Here is a 12,573-nt window from a genome sequence, read left to right on the forward strand (position 1 = left end):
TTTTCTGTGTGCGGCCCAGTTTGTTACCGAGTATGAGGAACTTACACAGGAGAGAAGGCATTAAGTGTCCCAGGTCTCAGTCCTCTCTTCTCTATCTAAACCCACTTCAGTGATCTCAGCCAGGGTCATGGCTTTCCAACCTACTCCACCACAGCCTCGCCCATCTCTGCTGGAGGGACTCCATCCTTCTTGTTGCCAACCCAAAATGCTTGGAATCTTCCTTTTGGTTTTGAACACAGTATATCTAAACTATAAAGAAATCCTGATGCTCTACTTTTAGAACATATCCTCAAGCCGACCAATTTTTACTGTCTCCATTGCTATCCTTCTGTTCCAATTTGTTACCTTTTGCCTGGATTAAAAAGTTTAATCACATTTACTATCTTATCATCTCTTCTCACCAAATTCCAGGGTGATACTTTAAAAAACAAGTCAAATCATGAACTCTCCCATTCAAAACCATGAACAGCTCCCATTCTAAAGTAAAATCAGTTTTTACTGTGACCCAAGATGCCTTACATGACCCTGCCCTTTTCTGACCTCATCTATTTCCTTGTATCCTGTGTGCAGACACACTGACCACTTTGCTCTTCCTCAGACACACCAGGCACGCCTTGCTCAAAGCCTTTGCATAGCCTGTTCCCTCCTTTCCAGGAGCCTTTCTCAAAGGGGGTTCTGCAAATCACCTAGAGGGCTGATTTCGTAGGTTGGGGAAATGCTTGAGAATCTGCATTTCTAAAGGTCTCCATAGATGCTGATTCTGCTGTGGGGACTACACTTTAGGAAGCACTACCGTAGGGCATCCGGTGTATGCAACATTTTAAATTCTCCCCTGTGCATCTAGAATAATTGTTATACACTGTCCCAGGGAGAATGTGAAAAGACTCACATCATTTTGTGCTCTGTGGAACTCCAGGTGAAAAAGGCCATGGAAGAGCTTCAGGGCCAACGCCCCTGCTTCCAAGTCTCTGCTCCAGTGTCAGCTCCTGACTGAGATCAACTGGATGGTTCTATTCATCAGTGTGTCCATTTTCTCAACTCCTCTTACCTTGATGTCTTTTTCTCTTTTCCTCCCATAGCACTTAGGATCTAACATACTGTGATGTACCTGTTTATGGTTTACTCCCCCACCCCACCCCCAATTAAGACTATAAAATGTAAAATGTGGGGATTTTTGCTTTTTATTCCAAGGGCTGAAGACTCTTCTAAATACTAATGAAACATTTGAATTGAATCCTTTCATTTCCTCAGCAGAATGTAAACGCATTAAAAAAAAAAGTGCTACCTTAACTATTTGTGTTCATAGAAAGAGAGCACAGTAGTGGGAAAACAGAGGTTGAGATCAGGTAAACCTGGACTCAGAAGTCGGCTTCACTATTTACTAGCTAAATATGTGCATTAGGGTAATGGCACCGCTTTTAGGCTCAGTGTCTTTATTTTTAAACTGGTGATGACCATAGATGATTGTTAGAATTAGACAAATACATACAAATATATCTAGCGCACACTAAAGAGGTGCTGCGTAAACACCACTTCCCCCTTGATATCTCTCCTCCTCGAGTTCACATTTCATTTAAAGTACAAGCTACTTTAAAGCCAATCTTTCAGTTTTAGACAGAAATATATACTGCTCACATAAATTAGGAGATATTTTATCACTTCATATTCATTTTGAAATACCCCTAATTTTTGTGAGCAGTATATATATTATATAAAGATATATACTATATAAAGATATATATTTAGATAGAAATATATTATACAGAAATATATATAACATATAGAAATATATATTATATAGAAATATATATAGGCACATTTTTAAAAATAAAAATCTCCAATGACCTGAGGTAGAACTCTATTTTTAAACTTACCATCAAAACTTTTTACATAAATTTTCCATAGTTGTATCTTCAGGTGAAAGTTTCCAACAAATACCAAATATAATGTGGAATAATAATATTTTGCTGTTTAACTGATACTGAAAAAGTACTACAAGTTCAACTCCCACAGAATGTTAAAACTTCCCGGAACAGTGCTCCTCCATTAATGTGTTCTGGGCACCAGGCTACTTGAGTTCTAGCAGCCCTTCTCAATGCGACTAAAACTAAACCTCCCGGTGTTTTAAGAAAAGGCAGGGGTTTCACACGTGTTGATACTTGGTCTACCTACTTGAGCTCTAAGTGCCCTGCAGGAGAACAGAGCGACAATAACCACGTTCCCGGCTGCAGTGGAACATACACACAGCATTCACACGTTTATGCTGCTCATTCACGCAGGACCTGATATTGCTGAAATAGTCTTTATTTCTGAACATTCCAAAACAGCAGTGTACACAGTAACAAATATTAAGTCATATACCATAAGAAAAGCATTCATTAGTGCAAATGGGTTTTGTAAAAGGTCTATCAAAAAGATTTATTTGCTTTAAAATGCATTCATTTCCAGAAGCATTGTTAATAAAACATTACAATTTCATCCTCTGTAATAAAGTATTGAAAATCAGTTGTGGTACAGTAGCAAACATTGCAGGTATTAAGTGCAATGAGCTTGTGATGCCTTTATAAATATGAAACCCATATATGACAATAAATTAACCATGAAAAAGACAAGACCATTTAACTTGCTGTCTGGCTATCTCCTTGCAAAAGTGTGAGATTACACTGTGCTCATTCAACACAAAGTTATGTCTTTCAAATTGTATGATGGATTTTTGCTGATATACCCCTAGAGCTAAAAAAATAGTACCTTACCACAAAAATATTTTTATGGCACAAAATTTAAGTTGTTCCATAGTGGTTCACATAGGTGTAAAAAGAAATAGGCACAAAAAATAAAATTCCTGTAAACTATAAAAAAGTAAATTTCAAAGTATACATTGATAGAACATATTTGTAAATATGTAATGTATTCAAATCCAGAACATGTAATGGGAGGATGTTTAGAACACATAAGTAAATCAAACAAGTTACTTTAAAAAATTCATATGGCAAAGAAAGCATTATTGATACATCTCAATTCTCTCAAAAAGTGTTCAGGTACGTAGCAGTTCTACAAAAACTTCCTAAATCTAAGTGTCACAATACTGCAACCATGGAGTTGAGAATGCTGCAGTATCTCAGGCAAATATTTAAGTGCAATAATTAGTCTGTGGTGATTGGTCCATTGAAAAACAATGCAGTTAGTAGCCTAAAATGCAAAGGGAAAGAATATCCTGACATCCACTGTTACCCAGCCAGCTGGGTAATGCAACCCTCATTTCCACTTCTTCCCGTCTTCAAGAGTGAATAAAACTGCATCAGTAGCAACCATCTCTCCAGTTTCCATCCCTCAGAGTGCTGAGTGAAGACAGAGGCTTTGGAGGCTGAAGGAAACTATACAGGTAAGAAAAAAGGAAACAGGTTGTTAACCCTACGAGTCTCATCACTTACTTTCGCCTGCTCCCCATAATATGCTCCTCCACGTCAGTAATGACAATCTGCAGGCACTGCCCAAGTATACCCTGTGTTACACACTTTGGAGCTTTGCAACATGCTCATCAGCTAGAAATCCAGTTCTCAGCCCACCGCCATGCAAACTGCATGGGCAATATGTGAAAAATGATCAAGCAAGACCTTTAATGTATGAAAAAAATAATTTTTAATCAGAAAGAAAAAGATAAACTCAGAAATAAAGCCCCAAAACAAATGCTTATGTCAATGAAAACAGACAGCAAATTAAAATGAAGATAATTTTTTTAAATTTTTCCACTGATTTGAAAGAGAGAGAGAGGAGAAAGGAACGAAAGAAGAGAAGGAAGAGAGAGAGAGAGAAGGAAGAGAGAGAGAAGCACCAACTCGCTATTGCACTTTAGGTGTTCCATTTAGCTGTCCACGGACTGTTTCTCATACATGCCCTGATTGGGGATCAACCGCGAGATCAGTGCACCGGTACACTGCTTTATCCACTGACCCCAAGGCCAGGGCAATGTGAAGAAATTTTAAACTTTATGAAGAATCAAAGACTTGTTTGTGTTTGGCAAAGAATTTTCAAATAATAATTCCTAGTGTTTGCCCTACATTTGGGAGGACAGATCCTCGTTTGGCAGTGACAACCTTTCCAGGTTAGGCTAAAGATCTATTTCCAAGGGTAAGCAGATGACCCTATTTACCTGCGTATGTCAGATAACCTACGGACATTCTATTCAGTAGTAAACTAACACAGCCCTGCATCTACTAGGAAAGAATAAGCCAGAATTTGTTAAATATGTACCAAAGTCATTTCTATCTGGGTAGTAAAATTATACCAAGCCTTTATTTTGTTTTTCAATAGTTTCTGAATTTGTTTCTGATCTGAGCACCTATTACTTCTAATCAGAAAATAAAAATAACTATTAATACATACCAATGCATAAAGAAAGAAAAATTACTTGTTCCCACATCCCTTTCAAACTTGTATAAGAATCCTCCTGCCCCCCCCTTCACAGCTTTATTTCTTGTAAGAGTTGTCTATATTTACTGCCTCCATCTTCCGAGCTCTTCTCAACCCACTTTTTCTTTTTTTAGCCATAAAACACTCCAGGATACCTAGGTTCAAAAAGGGTATCTCATGAGCATGAGCTCATCTAAAATGTACCCTGAAAATAATCTTGAATTTTGGAAAAACAAATTATTAACTGTACCATCATGAACTTACCAACATAAGCTAACAAAACGCAGCTAAACATCACTAAGATGCGTTCTAACCATTAATGTGATGTGAAGGGAAGGGTGTGTGGTGCTCAGGCACATATATCTAACACAGTTTTGCTCATTTTGATAGAAAAATTGATTCAAAAAACATTTGCAGTCCTACTCTGTGCTGAACATAGCTCTTGGTAATAGAGACATATAGCAATGAAGCAATGATCAACTAACCCCATTTGGGAAGCCTGCATTCTAGTGAGGAGAGTCAGATCATATAAACTAATAAATAAGCAGAAAGCATAGACAGATGATGACCACATCTACAGGGAAAAATGGAGAAGGGTAGGAGGAGTTACAACTCTCACAGGAGCGGCAATTTCGGACAGGAGTAGGAAGGGTGCAGGCCATGCAAATAACACGGGGGGAAGAAAATGCAAGAGTTCTGGAAGTTTAATTTACCAACTTCCTTGGTAAATTAAAACAAAGCAAAAGGGGCATCAGGAGTGAAGTGATGAGGGAGGAAGGAAGACAATGAGAGATCAGAGAGACCTGATGACACAGGACATCCACACCCCATCACCTTCCAAGAGGAAGAGGGATACAAATCAGGCCCGAGAGCACCATGACCTACCATTAGGGTTAGGCTGAGACCAAACAAAAGGCAAGATGGTGCCAGGAGAACTTTCTAATTTCAAACTGCAAATGAAGTCATATACACCAAGAAGTGAAGATTCTTACCTTCTAACAGGTTGTGCAATTTTGCTTCGAGGCAGGTTACTCCCATTTATGGCCAATGAAGGTCTTGGAAGTGCACTGCGACCCACTGTCCCAGAAGTGGTAGCTTTGTTTGGTGTAGGGATTCCAGTGTTGGAGTATAACGGTAAGCCATTGGATAAAGGCATGTTACTGCTGCCTTGAACGGTTGGGCTCACGTAGGCTGTAGCTTTAAGAGGCTGTCGGACAGAAACAGGGAAATGTCCCACGCTGTGAATTCTGTGTTGAAGCTGCCCTGGGGATGGAACTAGAAGAGAAAACTTCTATCACTACCCAACTTGAGAAATGTTCTAGTCAAAAAAGCCTATACTGTCTAAAAGATATCTATATATAAAAAATAAAATATTTAATATATATTATTTATAATTGTATTTCATTATACAGTGTTGCCAATTGACAGAATAGAAGTCTCTCCTGTTAAGAATTAGAATTTTCCAATACTAAATGCTGTCTGAACACTTCTCTCAATCAGCAACATTTTTGAGTGCCTAAATATATTATATTATTATATTTAAGAACAACTTCCTTTCCTTTAACAAATTTGAGTTCTCACAGGACAATTTCTTCCTTGCTTGCTTAGAAGACATTAAGATTTCTTAATGGTTACTTTGAGGATGATTTCATGAAAATAAAACAAGGGACAATTTAGCTGTAATTACAGAAAGAAGACAAAGGTATGTCAGTAAGTACAATGTACAGCTTATTACAGATATATTTCCTAAAAAGTTGTCATCATGACATTTGCCTCTCTCATAAGGTTGGTTGATGGGAAGGTCAAATGAGTTAATCTACACGAAGCCTTACAACGGCACCTGGTATGCATAACCACTCAATAAGTGGTTTTTACCTTCATAATGACAGCCAAATCTATAAAATAAAGGGATCTCTCTTACTAAAACTTCCACCAATGTACTGGCCCAACATTGTGTATCATTTCACATTAAGAAACAATGAACTGTTTAGCGGAAAATTTTAAATTTTATAATCCTTTTCTCCAAGGGAAAAACTGAATCACAAATTTAATGGAAACTTATGCACACAACTCCGCCTGTTTACTAAATTATATTCTTAAATTAGTTTTGCTCAAGTATATAGTAGGTGTAATCTACATCCAGGAATGCTAATGTGTGTGTACAGTAGTCAAATTCAATAATAAAATAAGGCCTATGTAAGACTCTGCTATAGTTCTGTTCCCATCGAGCAATCATTTATGGTTGACAAATCATCTCTAAGATCCTTTCCATCTAATTCTACAATTCCTTAATTTAGTAGCATCTAACCATGAATATTTCAATTCCTCAGCTTATCAATGGTAATAAGTACATCACATTAATGCAAAATATTAGTAATAGGGGAAACTGGCAGGGTCGGTATGAGGGACATGTAAAGATATATGGAAACTGTATTTCTCACTCAATTTTTCTGTAAACCTAAAACTGCTCAAAAAAGACTTAATTATAAAAATATTCAATATATGAGTTTGTTCCTACTTTTTATAAAACATAATATACAAAAAGTACATACATGTTAAATACAATGAAATTTCAAAGTGAACTCACGTAACCACTATCTATATCCGTGATGGTGAATCTTTTTATAAAAACTGCCCACTTTTGCAGTGCTGGTCAACCTGGTCCCTCCTGCCCACTAGTGGGCGTTCCAGCTTTCATGGTGGGCGGTAGCAGAGCAACCAAATGGCACTGCGATTGGCCCACCATGAAAGTTGGAATGCCCACTAGTGGGCAGGAGGGGCCAGGTTGACTAGCACTGCAAAAGTGGGTGGTTTTTATAAAAAGTTCACCATCACGGATCTGTATCAAGATATAAAACATTATCAGCACCTCAGAAGACTCTCTCAGGTCCCCTCCCAATCAACACTACCCCAAAGATAACTATTCTCATCGCTTTCATCACCACAGATTGGATATTCCTATTCTGAACTCCATATAAATAAAATTATATAGTATGTTCTCCTTTGTGTCTGCATTCTTTCACTCAATACATTTTTGAGATTCACCCATGCTGTTGCATTGCTATGTACTATCCTATTTTATGAAGGTCACAATCTATTCTTCTGATGATGAAAAGCTAGGTTATTTCTAATTTTGAGTTTTCTGAACATTCTTGAATACTGTTATTTCCCCAAGTATAAGACGTACCCTTTTCTGAAAAATTTGGGATCTAAAAACTGGGTGTATCTTATACAGTGGTTGTGGATTTTTTACTTGTGTTTCCCGTTTTTTTCATGCTTGTTTTTGCACTCATTGTTGAGTAGAGTGATTCGTCATTAGACACAGATAAGGACAAGCTAACGGATGGGAGTTTTCACAGTGATGAGCAGCTGTATGAATTTTATGATGAATAAAACTTGAGTTCAAAAACTTTATGTAATACATTTTTTTCCAAATTTCAGGCCCCATAATTAAGGTGCACCTTATACATGGGAGCATCTTACACATGGGGAAATGCAGTATGTGTTGGTATTCATATGCACTCATTATGTTGGGTATACAGTGTGTCTGTAAAGTCATGGTGCACTTTTGACCCGTCACAGGAAAGCAACAAAAGATGACAGAAATATGAAATCTGCACCAAAAAAAAAAAGGAAAACCCTCCTAGTTTCTGTAGGATGATGTGGCAGCATGTGCGCATGCACAGATGGTTACGTAACACTGTGTATACAGCAAAGCAGCCCACGGCCATGCCAGTTGAGATGTGGACGGTACAGAGGAAAGTTCAGTGTGTTCTGTGGCTCGCTAAATTTGAATCCGTGACCAAAATGCAACGTGAATATTGGCGCGTTTATAACGAAGCGCCACCACATAGGAATAACATTACTCGGTGGGATAAGCAGTTGAAGGAAACCAGCAGTAGGTGGAGAAACCCGTACAGGTAGGCCATCAGTCAGTGATGAGTCTGTAGAGGCTATACGGGATAGCTACCTAAGGAGCCCTAAAAAATCTGTGCGTGAGTGAGCCCACATTGAACTGCACTGAATATGTATGAAACTAGGAGAGTTTTCCTTTTATTCGGTGCAGATTTCACATTTCTATCATCTTTTGTTGCTTTCCTGTGACCGGTCAAATGTGCACCATGACTTTACGGACACACTGTATTTCAAATTCTGTAACAATCAGGATAAATGAAGTTAAGTTAGCAAAGTCACTGAATACAACATAAAAATACAAAAAGTAACTATATTTCTAAACACCAGTAAACTAGTAGAAACTAAAACTTGAAGAAATGTTTTAAAAATCAAATACAGCTAGTGCTTGACTTACGACCACGATTGGTTCCAACAGACCAGTTGCAACACGATTTGATCATAAGTTGAGTAGGCTATATATACAGTACTGTGAAATGATGTTATAAAAATCTTTAAGTCATATTTTATCATAATTTTCTTTCATTATTATATATCATAATTTTCTTTGTTCATTTGCATCATCTCTACACCACTTTGTTTATTTTTACATTTGTCAGGTTTAAGTAAAACACTGCATTACCAGTATAATTGGTTTAATATTTGCAAAACATACAAAATTACAAAATACAGGTGTAAAAAATACCATAAGAAACATTTTCCCAATTGCAAAACATATCAAAATATATGTACAAAACATTTTATTGGCCAGCACTGTCGTATGCCCAGCTAGGCAATGCTTGCGCTGCCAGATGTGGAGCAGTCGTGGCTAGCGATTGTGGTCGTAAAGTCAAATGGTCGTAAGTTGCATAGGTCATAAGTCGATCAATACCTGTACTTAGGAATAAATTTACGCATAGATTTATAAAATTCCTATACAGAAAGCCACAGACTTTGCTGAGAGAAATGAAAGAAAATCAAAATAAATGAAAGTATGTTCCATTTTAATGAATTATAAGACTTAACACTGGTAGGACACCTATTCTCCTCAAAATTATCTAATAAAACCCCAATCAGTATCAATTGAAATGACATTATATCAGTTATTTAGGGAAATAGTTCTATTAACCCTATTAATTCTCCAATGCACAACAGATAACCACCTTGACTTAAAAAAAAAACAATAGAGGGAAAGGAGGGATGGAGGCTGGGGAAGAGGGGCAAAGGGTGGGAATGGGGGTGGAAAGAGACTGTGCATGGGGCATGGAGGGACACAATGCAGTGTGCAAATGGTGTTATACTGAACGGGGCACTCAAAACCATGTCAACAGGTAAAATAGTAAAAGAATTAAAATAGTAGAAAATTTATAAATAGTAAGAATGTATACGCTAAAACTATTAAGATATTGAATAAAAAAACTGAACAAGATACAAATAAATGGAAGGCTATCCCATATTCATGGACAGAAAAAATTAACATCATTAAAACGTCCATACTACCCAAAGCAATCTACCGTATTTTTTGCTCCATAAGATGTACCTGACCAAAAGACACACCTAGGGTTTTAAGGAGAAAAATAAGAAAAAAAATATTCTGAACCAAATGGTGTGTTAAAATATTTAATAAAATACTGTATCTTTTGCTCCATAAAACACCTGGGCATTTTTCCCCTCCACTTTTTGGGGAAAAAAAGTACATCTTATGGAGCACAAAATACGGTATATATTCAATGCAATCCTATCAAAATAACAATGGCACTTTTCACAGAACTAGTTCAAATAATCCTAAAATTTATGTGGATCCTCAAAAGTCCCCATAGCCAAAATAGCTAAAGCAATCTTGAGAAAGAACAAATTTGGGAGATATCACACCACCTGATATTAAATTATAGTACAAGACTATCATAATAAAAACAGCATGGTACTGGCATAAAAACAAACACATAGATCAAGTAAACAGAATAAAAAACCCAGAAATAAAACCACACCTATATAGTCAATTAATTTGTGACAAAGGAGGCAAAAATACAGAATGAAGTAAAACCAGTCTCTTTAATAAATGGTGTTGGAAAAACTGGACAGACATAAGTGAAAGAATAAAACTGATCACTTCCTTATACCATGTACAAGAATAAATTAAAAATAGATTAAAGACTTAAATGTAATACTTAAAACTATAAAACCTCTATAAGAAAACATAGGCTTTAAATTGCTTAGCAGTGTTTTTTTTTAGATGTCTCCTCAGGCAAGGGAAATAAAAGAAAAAATAAACAATTGGGGCTACATCAAACTAAAGAGTTTTTGTACAGCAAAAGAAACCATCAACAAAATGAAAAGACAACCTAACCTACTGAAAAGATATTTGCCAATGATACATCTGATAAGGAGTTAATATCCAAAATTTATACAGAACTCATAAAACTTAACACCAAAAAGGAAAACAATCTGATTTTAAAAATGGGCATAGGACCTGAATTGACATTTCTCCAAAGAGGACATACAGATGGCAAATAGATATATGAAAAGATGTTCAACATCAGTAATCATTAGAAAAATGCAAACTAAAACAAGTAGAGACCACCTGACACCCAGAAGAATGGCTATCATAAAAAAATCAACAAACAAGTGATGGTAGGATGGGGGACCCTCGTGCACTGCTGGTGGGAATGCAGACTGATGCAGCCTCTGAGGAAAACAGTATGGCAGTTCCTCAAAAAATTAAAAATAGAACTACTTTATGATCCAGCAATTCCACTTCTGGGTACTTACTTAAAAAACCCCAAAACACTAATTTGAAAAGATATATGCACTCCTATGTTCTCTGCAGCATTATTTACTATAGCAAAAATGTGGAAGCAACCTGTATGTCCATCAGTAGACAAATGGATAAAGAAGTGATGGTATATATATACAGTAGATTACTCAGCCATAAAAAAGAAAGAAATCTTGCATTTGTGACAACATGGATGGACCTAGGGGTATTATGTTAAGTGAAATAAGTCAGACAGAGAAAGACAAATACCATGATTTCCACTTACTTGTGGAATCTAAATGCAAAATAAATGATCAAAACAAAAACAAACCATAGATACAGAGAACAAATTGGGAGTTGCCAGATGGGAGGGTGTTGAGGGGATGTGTGGAAGAGGTGAAGGGATTAAGAAGTACAATTGCCAATTGTAAAAACAGTCATGGGGATGTAAACAACAGCAAAGGGAATATAGTCAAATTATTGTAATAACTATGTATGGTTTCAGATAAGTACCAGGAGAATCACTTTGAAACTTATATAATCACTACATCATACACCTGAAACTACTGAATGTCAACTGTAATGAAAACTAAAATAATTAAAATATGGAGGAACTAGTTAAATAGATATAATCCTAACTTTACAAGTGAGAGAACAAAGAACACATCATTTACTCAAGAGCTTACAAGTAAGACCCAAACTCAAACGCTGAGCACCACAATCGAGTGTTATTCCTTCTGTATCATGCTGCCTTTCCAACTTTTCTCTGAACTACTTTGTTCTTTCCAGAAAGTAAAATGGTCCAGAACTAGGAAGCTTCACCATGTAAATTCAGAATGTGTAAATAGTATTTGTTTTGAATGCTTAGGAATAAAAGTAAATGAAAGCAGAATCCTAAGATCTGAATCAAGTCTGTGACCGACCTTCTATTCCACAGCAACACTCTCTGGGGTTTCTTTTCCCTCACTACGATGCTACGCTTCAATCATTTTTCTGTTTTCTTCATTGCTTTATTAATTGGAATTCTAACATAAAGAACAACTTTCCCTATTCTCCATTTATTTATTTATTCAATTAAATACAGACCAATGGTTATTTATTTTAATCTATGAATTATAATCCCTTAATATAATTATTTATTCTGTGGCTCAAATTGTCCCAGATTTCATTACTGGGGGTTTCTTCAAGTTGTTTCCTATATCCTTCTGATGAGTTCTCATTATTTTTTGAGCACTTCCATCAACACTGGCCATTCATTCTTTGTAGTGTACACCCTATTCTAATTTGGGTTACATACATTTTTCCAGCACTCTCATCACACCATTAACCCACAGTAAGTGAAAGTTAACAACAATTCCTAATCATTACCATATTTGGTACTACCAAACCATGCCTTCCCACTCTATGTTTATCCAGCTTACTTTGGTACTGGATACAGAACTGTGTATTTACCTCAGATATCACCATGGTCTACATGGCCCATTGTCCTAACCTCCTCATGTAAAATTAGTTAGTAGTCC

At 36.5% G+C, this 12,573-nt stretch overlaps 1 protein-coding gene across 2 annotated transcripts in view; it reads right to left on the reverse strand.

The window, feature by feature from the left end:
- Positions 1-2,297: 2,297 nt before the first annotated feature.
- SLAIN1 (SLAIN motif family member 1) overlaps positions 2,298-12,573 on the reverse strand; it is an 83,618-nt gene continuing 73,342 nt past the window's right edge. For both annotated transcript variants that reach the window (XM_066380717.1, XM_066380716.1), the window contains 2 exons: positions 5,403-5,685; positions 2,298-3,374 (listed from right to left, as the gene is read on the reverse strand). In XM_066380717.1, the coding sequence (XP_066236814.1) occupies positions 3,299-3,374; positions 5,403-5,685 (359 nt within the window). In that variant the 3' untranslated portion in view covers positions 2,298-3,298. The remainder of the gene's footprint in view (positions 3,375-5,402; positions 5,686-12,573) is intronic.

This window comes from Saccopteryx leptura, chromosome 4, assembly GCF_036850995.1.
Source record: "Saccopteryx leptura isolate mSacLep1 chromosome 4, mSacLep1_pri_phased_curated, whole genome shotgun sequence".
NCBI classification, from domain to species: Eukaryota; Metazoa; Chordata; class Mammalia; order Chiroptera; family Emballonuridae; genus Saccopteryx; species Saccopteryx leptura.